The 22,667-nt window shown below is 38.4% G+C and overlaps 1 protein-coding gene across 1 annotated transcript in view; it reads right to left on the bottom strand.

Moving 5' to 3' along the window:
- NCKAP5 (NCK associated protein 5) overlaps nucleotides 1-22,667 on the bottom strand; it is a 371,849-nt gene that overhangs the window by 126,985 nt on the left and 222,197 nt on the right. Inside the window, exon 5 of the mRNA XM_074145259.1 lies at nucleotides 13,496-13,586. Within this exon, the coding sequence (XP_074001360.1) occupies nucleotides 13,496-13,586 (91 nt within the window). The remainder of the gene's footprint in view (nucleotides 1-13,495; nucleotides 13,587-22,667) is intronic.

The raw sequence follows: 22,667 nt of genomic DNA, 5'->3' as shown, positions 1-22,667 counted from the left end.
CTCACGTATTGCACAACTAAAGGCAGGCTGGGTTTTCAAGCTAATTAGAAAAATACTCTCCAGGTCAGAAGTCCAGCAAAGGCAGAGTAAGTGCTATCCTGCTGATCAATGCTGTTTCCTTTCTGGGAAAAGGTAAGAGATGGAAATGGTGCTCTGGACAGGGAAAAAATGAAAAGCAAAAAAGGGGCAATAAAAGCAATAACCCAGCTCTTGGTCTCCCCAGACCAGTAAGTTTAAGACACATGCCTGTACCATGAGAGGATGCAAACACAGCACCTGATAAAAATTCTACAGTAAAGGCTCATCTACATCTTTAATGTTCTGTGTCAACAAAGAGACAAAAAAATACTAAATATTCACATTTTACTAAAAGGAAACTAAGATTATGGTGCTCACTGTAGACCTGTTCCCACGGAAATTAATGAGAAACTTACAATCAAGTCCCATATTCTGTGAGCTTCTCAAGCTGGTTTAAACCGTCATTGCTTTTCTGAAACCAACAGTATTTTGCAAATCTAAAATGACATCCTGCCCTGACCATTATTTCTCAGTATTTCAGTTTGTTCTATAAATCAAACAAATAGTAGACTAATGATGAACCCTTTGATCAAACACTATGGGCCTATAGCCAAGAGAAAACAACAGATGAAAACAGATCCTGCAGTCTGGAAATGGCAAGCTTTCTAGAATCAATGAGAAGATATAAATCACTGAAGACATTGATCTATGAAGCTGTACAATGCAGCGACCTGACCAAGACTTATCAGAAAGCTGGTTTTCAGTTAGATGAAGTAGGAAGGAGCAGTATAACACTCATTCTTTCCACTAATAAATAAAAGTAAGAGTAATAAATTAAGAGAGCAGGAAATCCACCTGAAATTCCAAATGATAACTTGCTGGAATTCATAGAATATAAAGAAATATGTAGAATGTAAAGCCCATCTTTTCCCTTCCACCCACCTTTCAGAATACTGAAAGCGTTTTTACTGTTTATAAACCAAAGGAGTAACTATAGTGATAAAAAAGATCATATTGAAGCTTTCAAAAGATAAGAGATGAAGCTGCCTATGTCAGAAATTTCCTCCTCCTTCATCCCAAGAAAGGCAAAAGGCTGCTGACCCTCTGGGCACAGTGATAGTCATTGGGATGCCTTTCCTCCAAGATTTGTCACCTTTTCCAGGAACAGACAAGTGTCAAAGGGACACTTAGCCATCTATTTCTTAATCATTATTATTTCAGAAATTACTGTATTTTTAAAAGTTTTATTGGTAGTACCATCAGTTGTCTGTTCTTTGCCCTTTCTTTCTTAAGATGCTTTCTAGGAATTGTATGCACACAGGAAAAAAAAATGGAAAAAATGAACTCACCTTAAAATATTTCTATTTGTAACTACGAAATTTGAAACCAAAAAGAGTAAATGTCAGATGACACAGAAAAAAAAAGGTAGCTAGCAAAAATCTAGTCTAGATTTTCTTTTTTAGAGTGAAAACACAGCTTGGAACATGAGAAAATGCAATTAGACAATAGGAACACCTTTTTTTTTTCCTTTTTTTTTTTTTCCTTTTTTTTTTTTTTTCTTTTTCCTCCCTTGAGTGTGGTCATATGGTAACTGGAACAGGTTACCCAGGGAGGTTCCTGAATCAGAGAGATACTGCGAAGTTCACTGGAGAAGTGGCTATAATAATACAACACAGCATAATCTAGTCCTGATATAGCTGGATCTGGACTCTGCAGTACTGATTATAAACAGCAATCTTTCACAAGGACACGTGACAAAATTCTGCTTGAACTAAACAAGAATTAAAAAAATACAGATATCTTTGAAATGCTGATTTTCCCAGTGAATGCTGGATGACATGAATTGCTTGTCTGGAAACGGATAAGTAATAATTACAGATGACATCTTTGCTTACAGAAGCTAAAGATCATTTTCATGTGATAAACACAAGTCCTCCACAGAAGTGAAGTGTTTCAGATGCAATGTGGTAAAGATCGCTCAGATACAAACGATCTCTGTTTCAATTATCGGTGTCAGATTGTGATGCCTGAGTGGGTTTTTAATTCTGAACTCCTTTTAATTCTTCAGCTTCTGAAATTTATTGGAGACAATGGGATTATAATGGTTACAAATTCAAATTCTACTGAGAACCATGCCTGCAATTTTCCAAAAACACACTCTAATCACACGTTTAACCCAAGAATAAAACATATGTAGGTTACATAATTAAATAGTGCTTATGATTGCTTATAACCATTTATTTGAGAAAAAAAAAACCTCAAAATGACTCACAATGTAGTTATTAACAGACCATATACAGAGGCAATGGTAACAGGCATCCAAGATTCTAACCAATATTGCACCCAAGCTAAGTGGCTAACTCAGCATCTCAAAACATTTAGCACTTTCCATGGTGTCTCAGGAGCTTCCACAAGACTTTCTAAATAAGATATTTACTATATAGTTATCATACATTTAGGTGACTGAATTTGGTAATCCAGGTACACTACACTACATTTCTAACACTGTTTCTTGCTATAATAAAGTCAGACTCTTAACCTCCAAACCCAAACTGCAATTTACAAATCCATATACAGAATTGTTTATATAGTAATAAATTGTGAATGTTGTTTCTTGCAAGGCCATTCTATAGTCTTGATGTATTCTTAGATGATGTACTTTCAGTGTTATTTCCACTGCAGACCTCCTAGTGTTCAGCACTATTCTTCACTGCAACTGAGTGACATAAAACGAGAATTTTCAGACTGTTGATGTAGATAAAAACTGTAGATGATGGTTTCTTTGTACTTTCATGAAAAAAACAGCCCCAAGCTATGCACAAGTATCTCAGTCTGACTGCACAAGTTGAAAAAAAGGCAGCAATTGCTCCAAGGACTACTGACTTAAAATTCCAACAAGGTTAAAATTGTTTTCCAGTGGCACCTGTTCCCCTTTCTCCTCCCACCATGACATTTTTTTTCCTTAATCATAATTAACATTTGTTTACAGTGGCTCAGTCCCTTTTAAATACGTCCTTTGCAATTTTGCAGTATCCTCAGATATGCTTTATAACGTATTTCATTTGGCAAAACCTGAGATGTATAAAAGACACTTGTATGTCAGAGGAATGTGAAGTAAGACTGATGAATTCACAGAATCACAGAATGGTTTGGGTTGGAAGTTCCAACCCCCCTGCCGTGGGCAGGAACACTTTCCACTAGACCAGGTTGCTCAAAGCCCCATCCAGCCTGGCCTTGAACACTTCCAGGGATGGGGCAGCCACTACTCAAGGCAACCTGTTCCAGTGCCTCACCACGCTCATAATGAAGAATTTCTTCCAAATATCTAATCCAAATCTACCCTCTTCCAGTATGAAGCCATAGCCCCTTGTCCTGTCACTACATGCCCTTGTAAAAGGTCCCTCTCCACCTTTCCTGTAGGCCTCTTTTAGGCCCTGGAAGGCTGCAATAAGGTCTCCCCGGAGCCTTCTCTTCTCCAGGCTGAACAACCCCAAGTCTCTCAGCCTATCTTTATAGAAGAGGTGCTCCAGCCCTTGGATCATCTTTGTGGCCCTCCGCTGGCCTTGCTCCAACATCCACAAAGTGTTTCCTGCAAGATGCTTGGGTATTAGGGAATCCCCTAAAACCAAGCCTGTAACTGAGCAAACAAGTTAGAATACAAAAAAAAAAATTACATGCAACTACACAGAGCAATTTTAACGATCACTGAGTATAAGGCTACAAATATGACTTCTGGTTTTACCTTGCTTACTTCTCTCTATGTATTCAAGCTCTTTTCTCTTGCTTTATTTTCTCCCAGTGGAAGTATAGACTAAAATATAGCTTTGCTTTAGATAGCGCATCAGCAAGTGTCGTAATAATATATTTTTGTTTAGCTAACAGCCTTTGTTCAGAACAAGCTGACCAAAATTGAAGGAAAAGAACGGAACGCACATATATCACAAAATATTACAGAAAGATCCCAAATTGTTCACAGTTTAACATTACCGTTGTCAGGAAAAACATATAAAATTCTTCTTTTTCATCTCTGGATTTCACTTACAAAGCGAACAGAATGAGCAGCAACACTCCCTAGATTAAACGTGTGATGGATAAGAGAACAAAGTACTTTCTTTATGTTTCTGATATGAGCCTCCTACCACTCGCATATCAATCTAAATGTACTACATATTATTCTTCACTCAAAACACTCCTCACTAGTACAAGCCATCACCGCTACTGAACAGTTCTGCAGTAACTTTAATAAATTTCCTGATGATGTTTTTATTGGCTGTTCTATGCATCAGAAACACCTATTTCTTTTGAAAAAGTTCAGATCAAAAAGGACTGTAAAAGAAAACCTTTACAGTGGAGTTCACTATTAAATGTACTTATCAGATTAGTAAAAGTAGATGGAGTTTCTTGTCTTCGGGTTCCCAGCTGAACGTCAGTCCTGGGTGTCAAAGCGAACTATATTAACCTTCTGACCAAATACTGCTGTTGACACCATCCTGTCATTAGTGAATGGATATTCACATTATCAACAGTACCCTCACCCCTGGCACTTCATCTGTCAGAAGCAAAATCAAAGACTGACTATTCTGGAGGTGATTCTTCCAAGAGAGGTTTTAGGCACGGTGGTGCAGTGTGGCAGTAGCTTATTGTGTTTGTTGTTCCTGTTCAATCTGGAAGACTTCAGCTACACTGAACAGCAAAGTTAGCAGCAGAAAAAAAAAAAAGTGTTCTAGAAGCTAAGCTGTTCCTTCTTCATATGTGTACATATGACGAGAAGAATAAGCAGTGTGATTTTTCATGCAGATATTCTCTTATAAATTGGTTCATTATAGTACCCTACTTAAAGTAATCATCTTTCCTCCCAGGAAACCTATATGCAGCATTTAAACTTTCCTGAAGGAGCCTGTAAGTATTAAAGTAACTACACTTCACTAAAGTGACAGTATTAAAATATCTACCTTTGATTGAAGTACAAACAAGCCAAAGTATTCTTAAAATTAAATTCAGTAAATTTTATGTAACAGCAATTAAGGCAATAGAATTACTCGGGATTTAAATTGCTACAAATAAGCCAATTTTCCTTCTCTTTGCAGCCCTTTACTTTTTTTTTCTTTTTAAATAATGTCTTTTCACTACTTGGATGAAGGCCAAATTACTCTTTTTAATGAAATGAAAAACTTTAAATGCATTTTTTTTTCCCCACCAGAAAGTCTCCTAAGTACTTATACTTGTTGATCCAGTTTTCGATAGATGGTTTCTCTAGGTAATATCACGAAGAGGCTCTAAAGGCCATACCCAAAGATGAGTATTGACTAGTATTTTAGAATGACAGCAATACATTAACTGACTAGTTCTCACCATAAGCACAATTGCAGAAGCTGACCTAAGAAGCTACCTGTGGGATTAGGACAAAAATATTAGTATACTACTGCATAACCAGGTAATTTTTTGCAAATGCCAGGGAATAGTTGGTTTGTCTCACAATCTTGTCAGGAAAACTTCTCAAAGAAGCTCAGAATGCATCTTCACACAAAAATAAAATGTAGAAACGTTCATTCTGGATCAGATTAAAACATGCACTTTTCAAATATGTTATTATAGTTTAGATTAAATATATTTAACTGAAATTAAAATACTTAATCAGCAGTGCACATTCTTTACAAAATATACTGGTGTATTGATAAGTGCCTTCTTCTGTTAAAATAATCTTCAAGGAGAAAATGTTTGTGAATACAGCACAATCTCTATTTTTCTTCAGAAAAATAAGCAAAATTTTAAATTTTTTCAACTTTGTAAAATTTAAAAAACAGCATTGCTTTCTGATAGTTTGAAAACGTAAATTAACCACAGTTCAAGATGCAGAGTGAACCATATCTTTTTTGGAGATGTGGAAATAGGGAGTAAGCAAGTGACTTGGCCATATAGAAGACTCAACCTTGGAATATCAAGGAATACAAACTGTTTTTTCAACTTTTCTGTCCAAACACTTCTGTCCCTAAACAGCTGACTGCAGTAAATGGTCTGTGTTTATTATTTCATTATCCTTACTCAGAAAACACAAAGGATTTGATAGATGAAAATGCTTCTTTTTTCCTTGCCAGACCCTCTTGCCCAACCAGAACCTCTTCAAGACCAGCCCAGGATGGGCAATGCTGTGTCAGGTCAACAAAGCACGTCTGGATCCTGACAGGGATCTGGCTGGGCTACAGATAGGTAAGACCACTTTATTAAAATTTTCTTTTGGTCAAGAGCCAGGAGACACACTACAGACCTGGGAGCTCTACAAGCAGTTGCCAGATGGGAGATGACAACAACTCCCTGGGGAATCTCATTGCTCTGCTGAGAAAAAGCGGGGCTGGAAGTGGCGCTGGGTGCCACGGGCAAGCAGCCCCACAGCCTTGCCTTCTCACAGAGCCAAAGCATGGGCTGCCCTCCGCCTGCGTGCCAGCACAGCCCTGCTGCTGGTAGCCCTGACTCGACCTGCTTGAGGAACACATGCAGCTAAAGAGCAACAAGGTGGCCTTCACATACAAAGATACCAGCATCTCTCCAAGCAACTGACAGATTATCTTACAACTGATATTTGCTATAAACTCCGGGAGGTTATTCCAGTCTCTTAGGACTACCAAGCAGAGGCATGTTAGAGCCACACTCTTTTCTCTCAAATCCATCCCCAGAATTAGAAAAAAGGCAACGAGAAGAACACCATTAAGAGCAAGATTAAGGCTGCGGACAACCTGCTCTGCATAAATGGGAAGTCCCTGCATGCACGAGGATGACCTGTGTCAGTCAGGCTGTGAACCACATCATCACCTTGCTTTCTGAAGACTGCCTTTGAATTTCCATTGTGACTGTTTCATATGTACAGGGTTCAGGCAACGTATACGGGCTGATTTTTGTGAATTCATTCCAAAAGCAAGAACTAGAAGAAAGACATAGCAAAAGATAGAAACACTGTATTGTAGAGGAAAATCTAAATGTAGAATTACAGTCATTCTAATTCATAATAGTTCCATCAAATCAGTCAATCTTCACCTCTTGTTACTGTCAATGTATAGAGGATTTTGGGAAGGAAAGAACAGTTTCTTTTCTGAGAAACAAACACACAAGTGGAACATTGCAGTTATGGGACTTTGTTGTGTTAAAACAGAACTCCATTGCTTTGTTACTGTATTACAAACAATCAAAAAGGGAAAACTATTTGCACATATGTTCCTTGCAATAAAACTGCAATTTTGAACAGTGTCTGAGGAGCACCATGACTGTCCTTTGGGGGCAAGAATCCAATCTCAATTTAGTTAAATATGTGAACAAATATTTATCAGAATCTTTGCACAGTGGTGGCAAACTACCAGAAGAAAAAACGTAAGGAATTAGTTGTTACTGAGGTTGCCCTGGATTTCTCTGTATGGAAAAGCAGTCCAACAGCAAGTGTTGTGTCCTTGACAGCCTGGGATTTCCGGTGGAGGTCCCAAGAGTGTGGGTGGCTCCTCTTCTGTCCTTCCCCGGGAGGCACAAAACTGCTAAGCTTTACCTAGCAATATTCTCCTTAGTAGCTTAAGAGGCCTGGTTGATGTAGTCTCCTGTGTGCACTTCCAATCCAGAAATACAATTTTAATTTTAAGGATATATTTCCTGTTTTTGCAATAAAAGTTAGCATTAAAAATCCTAAGTGGATTTCAGCTAGGGAATTCAACTACTGCCTTTTTTTCAATTCATGGCCATGCCCCATCCATAAACTGTTACCTATCAATGGCCTGAACATTAAACTTGTATAATTTTGTTTTAAGATAAAATTATATTGCCAATAGATACAGTTTTCCTTCTCGTGAAAGAGCTGTTGACACCAGTGGCTCTGCAGATTAGAAGTGACAGTCACAACAACTGTTCCATATTTGAGTCTCACAAAGCATGCAGACAAAAAATCGGGTTGATCTGGCCAACAGTGCCACCTGAAATGTGCCTGTATCACTAATGTAGTCACACCTCTCTTGACACCTGCTTCGGAAAGCAACTGGCAAAACGCTTCAGACTTCACGACTAAGAGCTAGAAGTCTTGCAGGACTGAAGTTATTTTATCTTTGTCTTGAATTTATCAGTATTGAGTCTTCACAGATAAATCTTCTTTCTTGGTTTTGGATAAAGAAGGCACAGGTACATGTATTTATATACAGCAAGAGGGCAGGAAATGAAATTGAACTTTCTTATGTTCAAAGCCCCCCGCCCCGTGAAGCTGCAGTGTGAGTTAATGATTGCAACGGTGGTGATGCCCTGCAAACGGGACAGATGTGGAGCTGTGTGCCATTCTTCTCGTGGTGCACGCTAAAGCCTGAAAAATCTCCTTGGAAGTCATTACTTCTCAAAATCTTGTCATCGCTCCAGAGTGAGAAAAAGAAGAGAGCTGAACCACAGTCACCCAGCCAGCTCCGACTCGGAGAGAAGAGCCCATTAAAATGCTTAGGCTGCAATTGCTCAAACTGTCTGCCACCACTTTGATGTCAGTGTAGTCAGATGGGTGCCGAAACGAGAAATGAAGCAAAAATGAGACAGGGCACATACCACTTTCAGAAATGAATGGAAAGAATCAAGATGCTCTTCTCCATTGCACCCAGGGCCAAAGAAACATGAAAAAGTGCCCTGCTATTAAGGCTACCTGTAACCCCCATTGCGTCTTTGAGCCAGACTTCTCTTGGTGTAGGCTCAACAGCTTTGACCTCAACACAGGGATCATTTTCCTTGACAAACTCCCTATCCCGTTACTCATATCTTTCTCCTCTTCAATTTGTACAGTCAATCTCTGACCTGCACTGTCCACCATAATGAAAATCCCTTCTGCTAAAAAGTAGTCTAGACCACGTCAGGTGGTGAACAAGCGCATTGCGCTTGACACTCTGCACTTGCACAGACGTTGAGGGATGATGGGGCCTGTGACGTTAGACGGTGTGAACTTCAGGATGTTGAAAACCCAGGATTTTCAGTTCCTGCTGATCAAAAGAATGTGCCTGGTCCCCACAGCGGTATTTATTTGGAGTGTAAATCTCAAGGAAGCACAGTGGGGTTCTGAAAAGGTTACAACCCCTGCAGTCACAAGTTTTTATTTCTCTAAGTTTTTCATATGAATTTATGCATCAAAATCCCCGGATTCCCAAAAGCAAAAACTCACTTCCGTATTTTTTAATACAAGACAGGATAGTCCCACTTGAAGACCGTCTATGCTCCACTTTGAAATAGATTCCTTTTCTATTAAAAATATTCATATATTAAGCAAATTCTTTGGAGGAAGTAAGCCTTTTTCCAAATTTACAAGGAAATATGAAAAGCCTTTCCCTTTTTTAAAAAAATCTTTTCATTATCTGGCTCAGTACTTCTTAGAGTTCCTGTTATCACAGAAGCAGTAGTTCATATATATTGATGACATCTTAAATATACCTGAGCTTAAATGATATGTTGTTATACTCTTTTTACAGACAAAGGTTAAAGATGGACAGATAAAGTGAATTTGTCCAAGGAAATGGAGAAATGTGTAGCAAATGAAAGAATCAAAATCTAGTCTCCCAAACACAGTACTTTAAGCAGCAGATGGTCCTTCCTCTCTGATGTGACCTCACCATGTCTGTCCTGAGCGTTAGCGCACATATTGACAATTCCAGAATTATAACAAACACTGAATTTAAAACAAACTCTCTTCCTCATCTATTTCAATCACTGTACACTGACATAAAGTCAAAAGGAGTTAAAAAAAAACCCTTTAAAGTCTTTGAGTGATCTGTAGTCAGGTAAGACAAATCACAAGGACACGCTTAGGAAGTCAGGAAACTCAAGGTAATTGTTTGAATGTCTTATGTTCGAGTACTGCACACAATTATTTCTAGGGATCAGTTTCCCTCTTAGATAAAGTACTTGTGTCTTGAATGGGAATAATATTAATATATGAGGTATTGATTTGACCTTCCATGGTCTTACTTTTTGATGGACAATGCCTATGGGAAACATCATTAAGCTCTTACACACTAGAGCCTTTTAGTCAAGTAAACTTTTATGCAAGAGATACAATGGTTCACAGCAATTCAAATTACACATATTCTTATCCACATTTACATAAGCATTGATTACAAATCTTCCCTAAGTTATTATGTAAAATGATAACAGAGGAAAATTTTATTTACAATCCTACTTGTAAATTCATTTACCCTAAAGGAATCACATCATCCATCTGAAAGTCCAGTAAATTAAATTCGCCGAGGGCAGCTAGCTCTATGGAAAGGGTTAGAATGTTTTGCTTCAAGTAAGAATTCCGGCAAGACCTAGCACAATATTGCAATAATACTGCACACTCTGGACTCCATCCTGTTATTATTCTTCTAACATTATCACTATGCAACATTTAATGCTCATTAGCAAGAATATTTATTCTGGAGTCAGGCATATTGATATTATAATAAGAACTCAATTTCATACATCCCAGAACAATAATTAGATTTGTAAAATACAAATATGTATACAATGGTCAATAGATCAAAAGCCTTTATTGCACAGAGGTATCTTTTATGACTATTCGGATATTAATTTGAATGGGCTTCACACATTAACTTACCATGGTGTCAGAGAATATGGGACATATGTTGATAAGTTACTCTGGAGACTGTCTAGGTCATGTCCTCATTTGTTAAGAAATACATGGTCGTGAAACTGCAGTAAAATCTGATACTCTATTGCACTAAATACTGATCATATAGTTCTGATCCTATCATAGCAATCACAGAGAACAGGTATGATTCAGTATACGTTCTACAAGGTAGCTGATTGTAGAGGATGGCTTTCAAAACAATGTTCATATTTATACATTCAATAAGTTTTGTGTATGTATATGAACATATATCTCAGTTGGAATTCAGATCATAAAAATATTTTTTTCACGTGCTAATTCACATCTATACTTCATTTACTAATACAGGATGACAGTATGGCTATCATGTTCCCAAAAACCTGAACGCATCAGTGTTTTTAAGAAACATTACCTAGGATGTACACTCAAGTTCTATTCCCATTTGTGAATTACCCTTATAAATATCTCAAAAAACTGTCTGAATGCATTTGGAAAGATACAAATGAAATGTTTCTATTGCAATATTGATGCCTCTTGCCAAACCTGGACACAGTATTTGCAATAAAATTCATTATATATTTAGATGATGTGTTTGTCCATGATTTCTATACAGTTGGTTTCAATAAGGAAAGGAAAAAAACATTGGTTTTGAGTCACGGATTAGGAAAAGAAATTCATAAGCAAAGAAAATTGCATATTGGCAATACAGAAGAAAAGAAAATTGCTAAAAAACAAGCTCACTTTGATATCATGAGCAAATATGTTCCAAGAGAACAGGAAGAGAAGGAAGCTGTTACATGCAATGTGGAGTACAAGATTAAAAATAATCCTAGAGTAAAAGGGACATGGGTAATTTAAGGTCCTGGGACAGAGATGGCTTCATTCCATAAGAGAACCTGGCTGAGGTTTGGGGAAACAGCCCTGACTAACAGTGGCAGATTTAAAAAGAACCCCATTCTTTCTTCCAGAAAGAAGGGAAGAAAGGGTTAGATGGCAGTTTGCTAGGTGGAGGGGCCTGTCTGCTAGAGCTGAAGGGAAACAAATAATTGGTGTTCTCGTTATTAACTGGGCAGAACTGCCTTGTTCTTTTTTTTTGTCAGAAAATAACCAGATATTTTACCCTAAACACACCACAGTACCCATTCTTCCGGCTGGCAAGAGACAACAAACGCCTATGTTGGTACAGCCCCAAAGGAAAAAAATAAACCCAAACCAACTTTTTTTTTTTCAAAAATTAAGAAACAAATAAAACATGGAGGAAAAACCACAGAGAAATATACAAGCACTGAAATTGGAATGACTAGTTTATCTCCCCTTTAGGGCAGCAGCACACAAAAATTAAAATTGAAAAAAGACTCCATAGCTAATTTTTGTCCAGCTCAAAAGAAAAATAAAGAACACCCGGTCCCTCAGTTATTCAACTGAAACCAAAATACTTTATTGCTTTTCTTGTTAGAAGTGCAAAAACAAAAGCCTAAGAAGCTAAGACTTAATCGTGGTACCACCTTACCGTGGTTTCCAAGATCAGACAGCATACAGAAAAGCAGATAATCATTCCAGCTACCTGTTATAAACAGACACCCGAAGGAGAGACTGACACCAATTCCACTTCAGAACACCCACTGTATGGCGGCAGGAGTGAGCAGGAAGTATAAGTTTAAACTCTTTAACTTAAGTTAGACTTAGTAAAAACTTTAAACCAAGAGGAGGGAACTGAATTTCATTTTTGCATCCCAAAAGGGTAGTGAGTAAAATGCAGCCGCTTTTATTACCAGTTTCTAAAAGCACAACGTTCTGTTATAACATCCACAAAAGCTTAATTTGTCCTGAAATTAAATTTTACAGTCTAGCACTTTAACAAGAAAAATTTATTATTTTGGAAGGTTAATCTAAAAGATTCTTTTCCCTTCAAGTTTAAAATGAAAATTTAATTACAGTGATAAATACTCTTTAATATACATTTTTGTTTAGCTATATTGCTGTATATTTGATCCATCAGTTGCCAGAACAAACTGACAGAACTAGAATTTTTAAAATGTGATTTATTTGAAGGATAGCTACCTAGTATAGACTTTCAAATATTATTTCAGCATTTTCTATCTTTATAAGGAATGCTTATTCTATTTAAAAAGATACAGAATCGAACTGACTTCATTAAGTGGGGTTTTTTTTTTAAGAATTTACGTGCAGAATATCTGATTAACCGGGATGTATCTCATTCCTGTTTCCAGCATTAAGGCTTTCCATGACCTCAGGTTCACTGCTCCCAGAATACAGCAGTACATTAGGAAAATATAAAACTCTCCTTTCTTATGAACTGCATAAACAGACCTAGTTCCCTCTGAAAAACCCCTAAAATCTTTGCTTTCCTAAATTCTGTCCTGAGACACACTCTACTCTGAGAGAGGCTGATAAAATCCACCTGCCACAAGCAGTGATAAGAAACTATGGAGCTTGATATGGAAACCTCACACCAAATAAGAATATGACTGGATAAAATTATCTATCACAATCTGAAGGTCAAGTTGTCAAAAGCATCTATATGTCTTCTAGAGATGCTGGAACATATTACTTTTTAAGTAATATATAAGTACTTTAATAGTCTTCAAAACTAGTTTCTCTGTCCCCTGCTGTGAGGAGCAACAACTGCAGATAACACAATGACAATAAAAATGAAAAATCTTAAACTGTGGTGAGAGAGCACCTGCAAAAATGCAGATGTACCAACCACCTGCAAGTGGTGGTATCAATACTTACAAGTATTCACAACTAATAAACAAATAGAGGAAACACTATCAAACAAGTTTACCGCAGTAAGCAATTTTTGTTTTAAAGAACTATTCTATCACAAGAAAACAGGTAATAAATCACTAATACCTGGTATACCTTCATGATATTGACAGTTCCTTCTCCATGCTGGCCTGGAGATCCTTGGCTCTGTAGCAGATTTCTCACTGTCTCCTCCATTCTAGAGAACAAAAATATTTATAAAAGTCAATTGTATGGAAAAAAATTAAGAGTTGCATTCAGTCTTTTTGCTGTTTACTAGAGCCTAACGCATCCATGACTACCATGAAATTAATATTTAAAGACAATCCTGGCCTTATAATGTTCTCATACTCCATGTTATGAATAACACATTAAGGGCACTCTTTTATCTTTTGAATATGCACAGTAATTAGTTGTATTGTTAAAATCCTACTGGAGCTCAGCTACAAAATAAAATTTTAAAAATTGTGCAAAAGACATCAACTTGTGAACAGTATAACCAAACACCATGATAAAATTACTGTCATTTAGGAACAAACTCAGACAGATTAAAAAACTCCCAATTGCTGTATTTCTAGCCAATTGTCAGGTTTGTGCAATTTAGACAGACTGTCAAACACATTACTAGTATTTACTCTCTATGTTATAGGTGCAGCAGCATGTTCCAGTACATTTGTTTATAGAGGCACAGCTGCTGAACACGTTCACCCTACTCTGCCCTTTCAAAGGGATGTAAAAAGCAAGTGTACGCTACAATCTGGTACTATCATCGCATGAAAACATCACCAACCTCAGTTCCATCAGTGAAAGAAGGAAGGTTTCCACTTTCATTTTAAAAGGTGTTAATAGACACCATCAAAAGTTGTCTTTGATCTGCACACATTCATCAAGCAAGTAAAAACTGATAATAACGCTAACTCTCCTGAACGGAGGCTGAACAGAATAGTTTTGCTCCTTCACACACTAGGATGCCTGGGGATAACAGAAGCCACCTACGAAACGCTGGTCCCATTCAAGGTAGATCAGAAATTAAATTCATGGGCTTAGGAGACGTCATTGAGGCTGACCACAAATAATGGCTCTGGGACTGCAGCTAGTTTCAGCTCTGTGAGTACTGGTAAGAAGAGGAAAAGGATCAAAAGCCAGGGAAGCAGTAATGGACACAACAACAAAGACGCTGGGTTTTACAACAAAAAATGCTGAGTGCCAAATTCAGCTCAAGGTCCTCACACTTCTCCCCGTTCCCATCTCCCCACCCAAATTCTCATCCTGCACAGCTTCTTCAGCTGTGTGGATGCAATCATTCTTCTCACCCTCACTTTCACGTTTTCTGTATTTTTCCTTTGAATCTGCCTCCATCCCTTGATAGAGCTGGAAGAACAGCCAAGCTGGAACAGGGGCCAGAGAAGGGAAACTGCTGTGGCATGGGTGGGTGGGTGACATGAAGGAGGGAAAGAGAGAGGAATAGCTTGAGCCATATTGCCAGATACACTGTATGTTGAAACTGTGACCTTGAAAAAAGAGCCAGTATTCCTAGGCATATCAGAGCAGAAACTGCCTGCTGTTGTTTATTTCTACTGTGTTTAGGGAAACATGACTTTTGTGTCGCATTCTTTGCAAATGCAATTGAGCAGAAGAATCATTCACAGCATATAATTTTTTTTTTTTTATTTCTAAGATAACAATCCAGCGAGACAGCAAATATTAGCTCACTGCTCTGGCCAAAGGCCAAAAACATTATCTTTTATATAAGCCTCATTGTCTTTCTGTTCTTTCAGTCTTATCAGAATGAATGGTATTGGCTAATATAGCAATAATATGATGTTTTGCTTGGTTTCTCCTTTCAAGTCAGCCAGTTACGCTACTTTTCGAGAAGCCGACACTAGGTATTCATTCTACTCAGATGAACACTGACATTTTACTTATTCGTATGATGCTTTTTTGTCATTGATGTGCAGACTTCTACATTGCCAGAATGCCCACAGAATAGTTGGACCATCTGTTGACCAAATGTGAATAAAAACAAGCCAGCTCTAATCTCTAGTGCAGACAGTGGTGCAGTTTTTCAGTTGCAGATTGGAACCATTTCTGCTCATAGGCTGACCTTAATCAGATGCCTTTTACACAAAAGAACAAATCATTTTGGTATGTAATATAAATTCCTGTGCAGTCCTCACCGAAAGATTTCATTTCTTAACACGCTGCTCATTTAATTTTTAAATTAATGATGCAATAGGATTCTTAATTACTGTGTTTATATTTGCATGCACAGTTCCATAAAGCTCTTACAATTTAATGAACAAGCAAAAATGGGAGAAAGAATAGATTCAACTAAAATCAGAGTTTTTCAGTGTAGGTCTAATAGTATTAATGAAAATATAGTCTAGTTGCATATTAGTGTCGTCAGTTAAATCAGCTCAGAAAAAATATGAAGAATGCTTAAATTCAATGGGTCATTTCATCTTCAGTCAAATTCAGATGGTCTATTTAGAAGAAGAGGCCCGTCTTGTTGAACAGCCTTATAGGGGACTGGTGAGCACACAGTTTCATGTGGCAATTAGAAACATCTCCCATCAGGACTCAGATTTCTACGCAACAGAATAATCTTTGCAACATGGCAAAGAGCTCAATTAAACACACTTGAGACTTTTGTTGTTTTGTTGTTTGCAGCTACTATAAAAGTTTGTAAGAGTCAACAGCCATAAAGCTGAACCGCAGGTATAACAGAGACACTGTCTATGTGGTCAAGTCACTATAAAACCAGCAATGGGAGGATCTTGCAAGCTTTAGATACCCATGGAATATCTGAAAAAGGAAAGAGAAAACTAGTTTCTGTCAAACAAGGAGGTGAAATCTGCTTATAGTCGAGTTCACTGCAAAGCTCTAATGGCCAGTGCTCTTGCAGTTTATAAGCTGCTGCTGCTTCTTCACTAACATCCCGGTTGTCCATTTTTAGGAAGGACTGCTTAACCAAACATGAAACAATAATCAAGGCTCGTTTCCTACAAATTAGAAACTTTGAAGCATGAATTAATGGTACCTTAATTGAAAAGTGATTGTTATATTATGATCTGTAATACTCTCCACAGTGACAGTACATGCCAGAAAGATTTAGTATAAATTCTTTTAAGTAATGCAACAATAGTTGAGCCTCTATAAATTTAACTTGAAGTCCCATGTTTTGCTCCCTGAACAAGGGTTCCAAAGGACATGTAAATTTTGGAAGCGAAGCACAAAAATTAGGAGCTTTATGAAAGGCTATTTCTACACATCAACCTATATTTTCCCCCCTTCTGGTAACCACGAAAGATTATCTTCTCTTGGTCATGATTCTAATATCCTTGATGGACCCACTCCAACATCAAGCGCTTGCCGATTACATCTAGAATAGCTACTAGAATAGCTATTCTAATAGCCAGAATGCCTGCTTGCTGGCCTGTGCTAAAAAACCTGTTTTGCCAAGGATTCTGTTCTTCTTATGTAACTATCAAGCTGTTACAATCTGCAAAAACAGTCTCTAAAGCTCACCATTCCTGAGTCTACGTTCTTCAATCGCTAATTAAGAACATTTATTTCCCTCTTTCTTTAGTGTTCTATTTACTGCCTATTCATCTAAAGCATCTCAGTTAGTAGTTACATTTTTTGTTACATCTATTATTTGAATAGGAAATTGAAGTTTTGAAACTGAAGTGTTGCTTTCAATTTTTCTTTTTAAAAAGCTATCTTCTTTAGGGAAAAAAAATAAACGAAATCTATGTTTGATAGAAGCTTCTTACATTTCTTGAGCAAATGTCAGTTTAGAGTAGGGTAACAGCCCTCCACCAGTCCTAACCTAAAGATAAGTTTCTCAAAGCATTAAACAGAAGAAGAAATGAGGCACTCTGAGACCAGAATCTGTTGATGGTATATCAAGAGTTTAAGGAACATAAAATATTAATGCTACTGTGCAAAACGCTGTCAAGATTTCATCTGGAATATTATCTGCAATTACGATCACCAGTGTTCAGGAGCGGCTCGTTCAGACAGGGTTTCAGTGAAGAGACAGCTCTGAGGTTGTTTAAAGGCATAGAGAGTCTTTGTCATCAGAAGGGACTAAACAACTTATCTTGCTGACCTTAAAGGACCCACGGCTTACACACGTATGATTTCCACAAAAGAACCAGTGAGGAAAAAGTAAAACAAGAAAGAAAACTACATCAACCTAAGGCCAATTATTGACAAAACAAGATGGGAATACAGCGGGGTACAAATACATTTAGGCTGGAATTAAGATATTTTTAATCATTGAAAAAGTTAGACTCTGAACCAGCCTGCCAGGTAGACTAACGGGATGAGAAACCTAAACAGTTTTAAGCCAGAGCTGAGCAGTTTATGAAATTAATTACACAATTGGGTCGAGAGCCGAGGACTTGAATTTATGATCCACAGGTCCTTGCTGCTATTCCTCCTGAAACAAAATCAGTCATTCCTACATTTAAAATATTCAATTTGTCCTGTGCTGTTGAGAGAATACCAGGAAATCAATCCAACTTCAATGTACAGTTACTTATTTTGGTTTTGTTTCTGTGTGTGTTTCTGGTCAAGGGAGCCACAGGAATCTCTGGAAAGGAGTAAACATCATTCCCTGCCCAGGGGGCAGCACACAGGGCACAGATGCTCAGGCGTCCAAGAAGGAAGAAGCAAGCTTCCTCTGCATTTTTGCAAATCTTGTCAAATCTTGTCTGGAAGCCAGTACCCACCAGCAAGGACCCACCGAGCTGTGGGAGACTTGCTTTTAAAGCTTCTTGATGTTATGCTTCTGACAGTTCTGCTGCCTCCATCTCCTGCCTGGCCCCTCCGCTGCAAACTCACGGCATGCACCAGAGCACAGTTTCATCCAGGCTGGGTGAGACAGACCCTGCTGGGGCTGACACATCACTGGTGGGCAGTCAAGTTCCTGACTTTCAATTTTCTCAGGACCATCACCTTCATAAATAGGCACATCCTCTGTGCCATACCCCCCGCAATGCTGGAACATGGTCAGAAAACCTGCTGGCTTTGTGCCTCTTCCAGTTCTGTCATTTCAAGGGGACTAAAGCCATAAGGTAATTTGTTGGGGTCCTCCCCAAGAACAGATTTTAAGACCATGCAGGAATTAATCTTTCCTCAAATACACTAATGCAAGGAGGCACAAGAGTTCTCTCAGCCCTCCAACTCTGCAAAACATTCAAACAAAAATGTATGCAAAACATACATTTCTCACTTCCCAAAAAGGTCTTTCAGACCCCTTTCAATTAGATTTATTTATTTCCTTCCTTGAGAGAGGTGTCTCTCAGTCTGCCACAGTAATTCCACACGTGAAGAAGATTTTTTCTGACCAACGTTTCAGCTGTGTAGGACCTGTCTTTATGTCCTGTCTCACTGCAGAGGAAACCTGTTCTCTTCTCCGATCCTCTATAGCATATCCCTTAGAGGGGTTTAATCTTCCCAACCTTTTCCGTGACAGAGCAAGCTTTCCTTGAAAAAAATCCTTCCCATATATTCTGCTCTTTGATTCCCCTTCAAGCACAGGGAATAAATACTCTCTATAGCCCGTGCTCTGCTCAGCCGCGTCCCTCACAGCCCTTTTTACGATTCTCCCTCCAAGGGATAGGCAGCATGTAGTTGTTCCAGCTCTAGAACGTGCATGACAGTTTCAACCCCTTCTCCACTGACCTAATTCCTTCCAGATTTCCACAGGCTGGCAGCTACCTTTTGCTGGGTGCTATCACCTTCCCTTTTCATCACCCTCAAGCTGAGGTGACAGTACTCAGTGGTTATTTCAAATGTATGTCACAAGAATTCCTTCAATTTGATACTGACTTACAGCCTTAGAGACCTGCCCAAAGGTTTCTATAGAATCTTAATGCAGCAGTTGAGGTTTTTATTTCAGCTTTTTCCATCTTCTTGTGCCATGCAGCAGGTGCAGGACTCTTTTCAGTCTTAGAGAAAATTATCAATAACATGTCTTTCTCCATCTTTAGCCTAACTTACTTCTGTGTAATCAAAATTCTCAGGAAGGTATTTTCTTCCAGCTCCTATCTGTGACACAGTGAAGCTTCCTTCCTCTCTCCTAGGCAGTCTCCAGCTTAACTCTCCTAACTTCTATTTTCAGTTATAGCCTGAATTCTATTTTCAGTTATAGCTCATCGAACAATGGTTCCTGTTCACTGCATCCTTGCCGAACTGTCTTTCCTTCTACTTGGTTTCACTTAAATTAGTAGCTTTCTGAACCGCAGACTCTGCCTACTCTCCTCTGGCCCCGAGGATTTCCACTACCTCTAGATACGGCTGCCTGCTCTCCTTAGCTTTCCCTCTGATCTGAAGGCTCATCTCCAGACTGTGTAGTGACCTGCCAGACACACTTACATCCTCAAGACCCTCTGTTCTTCTCCATGAGCCATGGTGATCCCAAGGATGAAGTGGTCCTGCCTGCCCGGGGCTGTGTCCAAGCCCACTGTTCCCAGTGCACCTACTGCAGAGAGCCTGCAGCACCCTGTTAGGCCATTGCTTCAAATGTGTTGGTAGCCAGGAGACAGACATAAGCTTCTCCAAAGAATATAGATATTGAAAATGAATTAAAAAAAGCAAAGAGAGAAGTGGAAACAGATACATGATAAACTTAAAAGAGAACTGACAGATGGGAAATGCTGAGGCTTTATACCCCAAGGGGCTTTCTCTGCATTTTCAGTTCTGCTTAGGATACGACATTGGTACATGCCTTATAGCAGTATGCTGGGCAAAGCCTACAGAATGCACAATTATCTATCCTTAATAGTTCAGTTGGAAAATAAAGTAATCATATCCTCCATAATAGCAACAGAAAGACACACATAATGTATAATTTATGTTTATTCTTTCTGTTCATCAGTACAGGTGCTTATCAATCCAGAAATACCAAGGCAAATTCTCCTCCTGCAGTACCGTCAAAGCCCTTTCCCCACCATGGGCTCTGAACAGCCACTTCAACCCTGGGGCGTTCACTAGTGGCAAATCCAAACTGCACAAGCCATGCTAAACCCTCCTTCTAAAAAAATACTCAAAGCATTCTCAAACTTTTGCCTGAAGGGCAAACTACCTAAAGAGGAGTACCACATAAATTAAAGTATCTTGCACATGATGAGGACAACTATTGCAAGGCTGTGCTGGAATGAAACAGGTCTCAAGCTCTGCTAACACGAGTGGAGAAGGATCTTTCTTTGGAGTGGACAGTTTAATCAAGTGCTCTGTCCGCTAGACCATACCACCACTTAAAAATTACACTGAATTGACTGGAAATTACACAGAATTGAAAGACTGAACACAATATCTACTTAGTTGAACTAGTAGCCATTCAACTCACTGGAAATTTTCAAGTTATCCTTAAAATAACGTTGAGTATGTGCCTTGAGCATCAGATAAGTAGGGCAGGATTTTGAAAGACCTCAGCATTGGCATATCACTGCTCCCACACAAGTCTGAATTCTGTCACCACACAATGGCAGACCTAACATTTCTCTGAAACTGCTGTAACCACCATCTGAGCCAGGAAATGTTGGAAATGTTTCCATTGTCTCAGCTATAAAGATTTCACTCATCAAACTTATACCTCTAGCAAAAAGTTTTTGAACTGCAATAGAAACCAGTGATAATGTTTATTTCTGTGTTGACAAATGCCATATGCACTATATGGGTGTCTTCCATCACCAGCCCCATATATGATTCTGTAATTTACAGACAAAGACTAAACCTTACAGAAAAGCTTCTCACAGGCAATTGAAAGGATTTTTCAAATGGAAAGACTGTCCGTCCCTCCTACAATTCCCCAGTAACATATTTGGGACCTTAGGACAGGAGATATTTTCATTAACTATAAGTGGATAAAACCAGACACTTACAGAAAGCTAATTCTTGTGTCATCTTAAACATATGCTCGTAAGTTCAAACTCTATTCATGCTGGAGGCACTAGATATAGTCACAGTGTTTCGGCATCACTAAAAGCATCAGAAAAGTTATAGCCAACTAAAGAACCAGACTGCAAATATTTCCAATTTCAAATAATGGGGTTTTACTTTTTTCCTGTTGTCTACATTTTAAACAAATACTTGTTTTTCTGTATTTGCAAATACATGGCTAGATGAATAGATATATCTGCCAGCTCCTTCAAATACACATATTTATTTTTTCATATAAGCACCCTGTCAGAGACAAATCACTATTGCTTTAAGTTACTTACGGGAATGTAAAGCCACTCAAAATTAAAAAGCTCTTATTCCATTCTGAGTTACAGCTTCAAGGGAGTTCCAAGACCACCCTGACATAGCTACATAAATTTCTATGTGTTTTCCATGAAGAGTGAAGATGCTATGTGGAGGAAGGCAGTTTTTATGGGGTTGAAATAGATACAAGAGCAATGCAAGACAAAAAAGAGGTCTGCCATTAACGGGCATTTGCAGAACCCTCCACAATGCAAAAAAATGCAAAATGCAAAAAACCTGTTCTCATGCATTTTCACGCTACACAGCCCATCGTGAAGCTTTCAGGCTCAGACTGCGCAGTGTTGTGGTAGACACCAACCTGTGCTGTCCAGAGTACAGACAGAAGCTGGAAGAAAGCTAAAAAGAAGAAGGACAAGGACTTTTTTTTCATCCGCAGAAATTATGATTTGTTTTCAGCTTCTCTGACTCCCCAGTGAAGGTTTTCTTAGGCCCTTGGATTCTGGATTCCAATCTTAAGGTCTATGTAATACTAAGTTCTTTCATTCTCCTCATTTGCTCTACCTCTTTGCAAATCTTATAGGAGTTTTGAGACGGTTCCACTGTTGTGAGCAACACCCTGGGAAGATGGGTGGATATAGTTTTCTATAAGTAAAACCCTAACTTCGTGGAGCAAATAAATTGGTATCTTCTTTACTACCACATGTTCCACTTTTTAAATTTACACAACAACTGGGAAATCCATTGCAAAGTACTGACATTTTCCAGTTAGCGAACAACTGCAGTAAAAATCCAAGGATGATCTATCATAAAGTTGAGTTTGATCTTCTAACTGACAAATCACACTAGCTTTAATTATCATAACTCTCCGTGTGTTGGTAAACACGCTTATTCTATTAGAAAGATCAGTGATGTGAGGCCTCATCCCAGGATATACTAAGTCCCTGCTCGTAAGAGCTCTGAGGTCCCAGCTTTTGCACTGTGAATATGCAGGTTAATATAATATACTGTGTTTTCATCTTACAGGTGAACAAACTGAGGCAGAGCAAGGTTAACCAACATGGTC

The sequence above is a fragment of the Numenius arquata genome, chromosome 3 (genome assembly GCF_964106895.1).
Source record: "Numenius arquata chromosome 3, bNumArq3.hap1.1, whole genome shotgun sequence".
In the NCBI taxonomy this organism is placed as follows: Eukaryota; Metazoa; Chordata; class Aves; order Charadriiformes; family Scolopacidae; genus Numenius; species Numenius arquata.
Note: the sequence above shows the minus strand (reverse complement) of the source record. Positions and strands in the feature narration are given on the sequence as shown.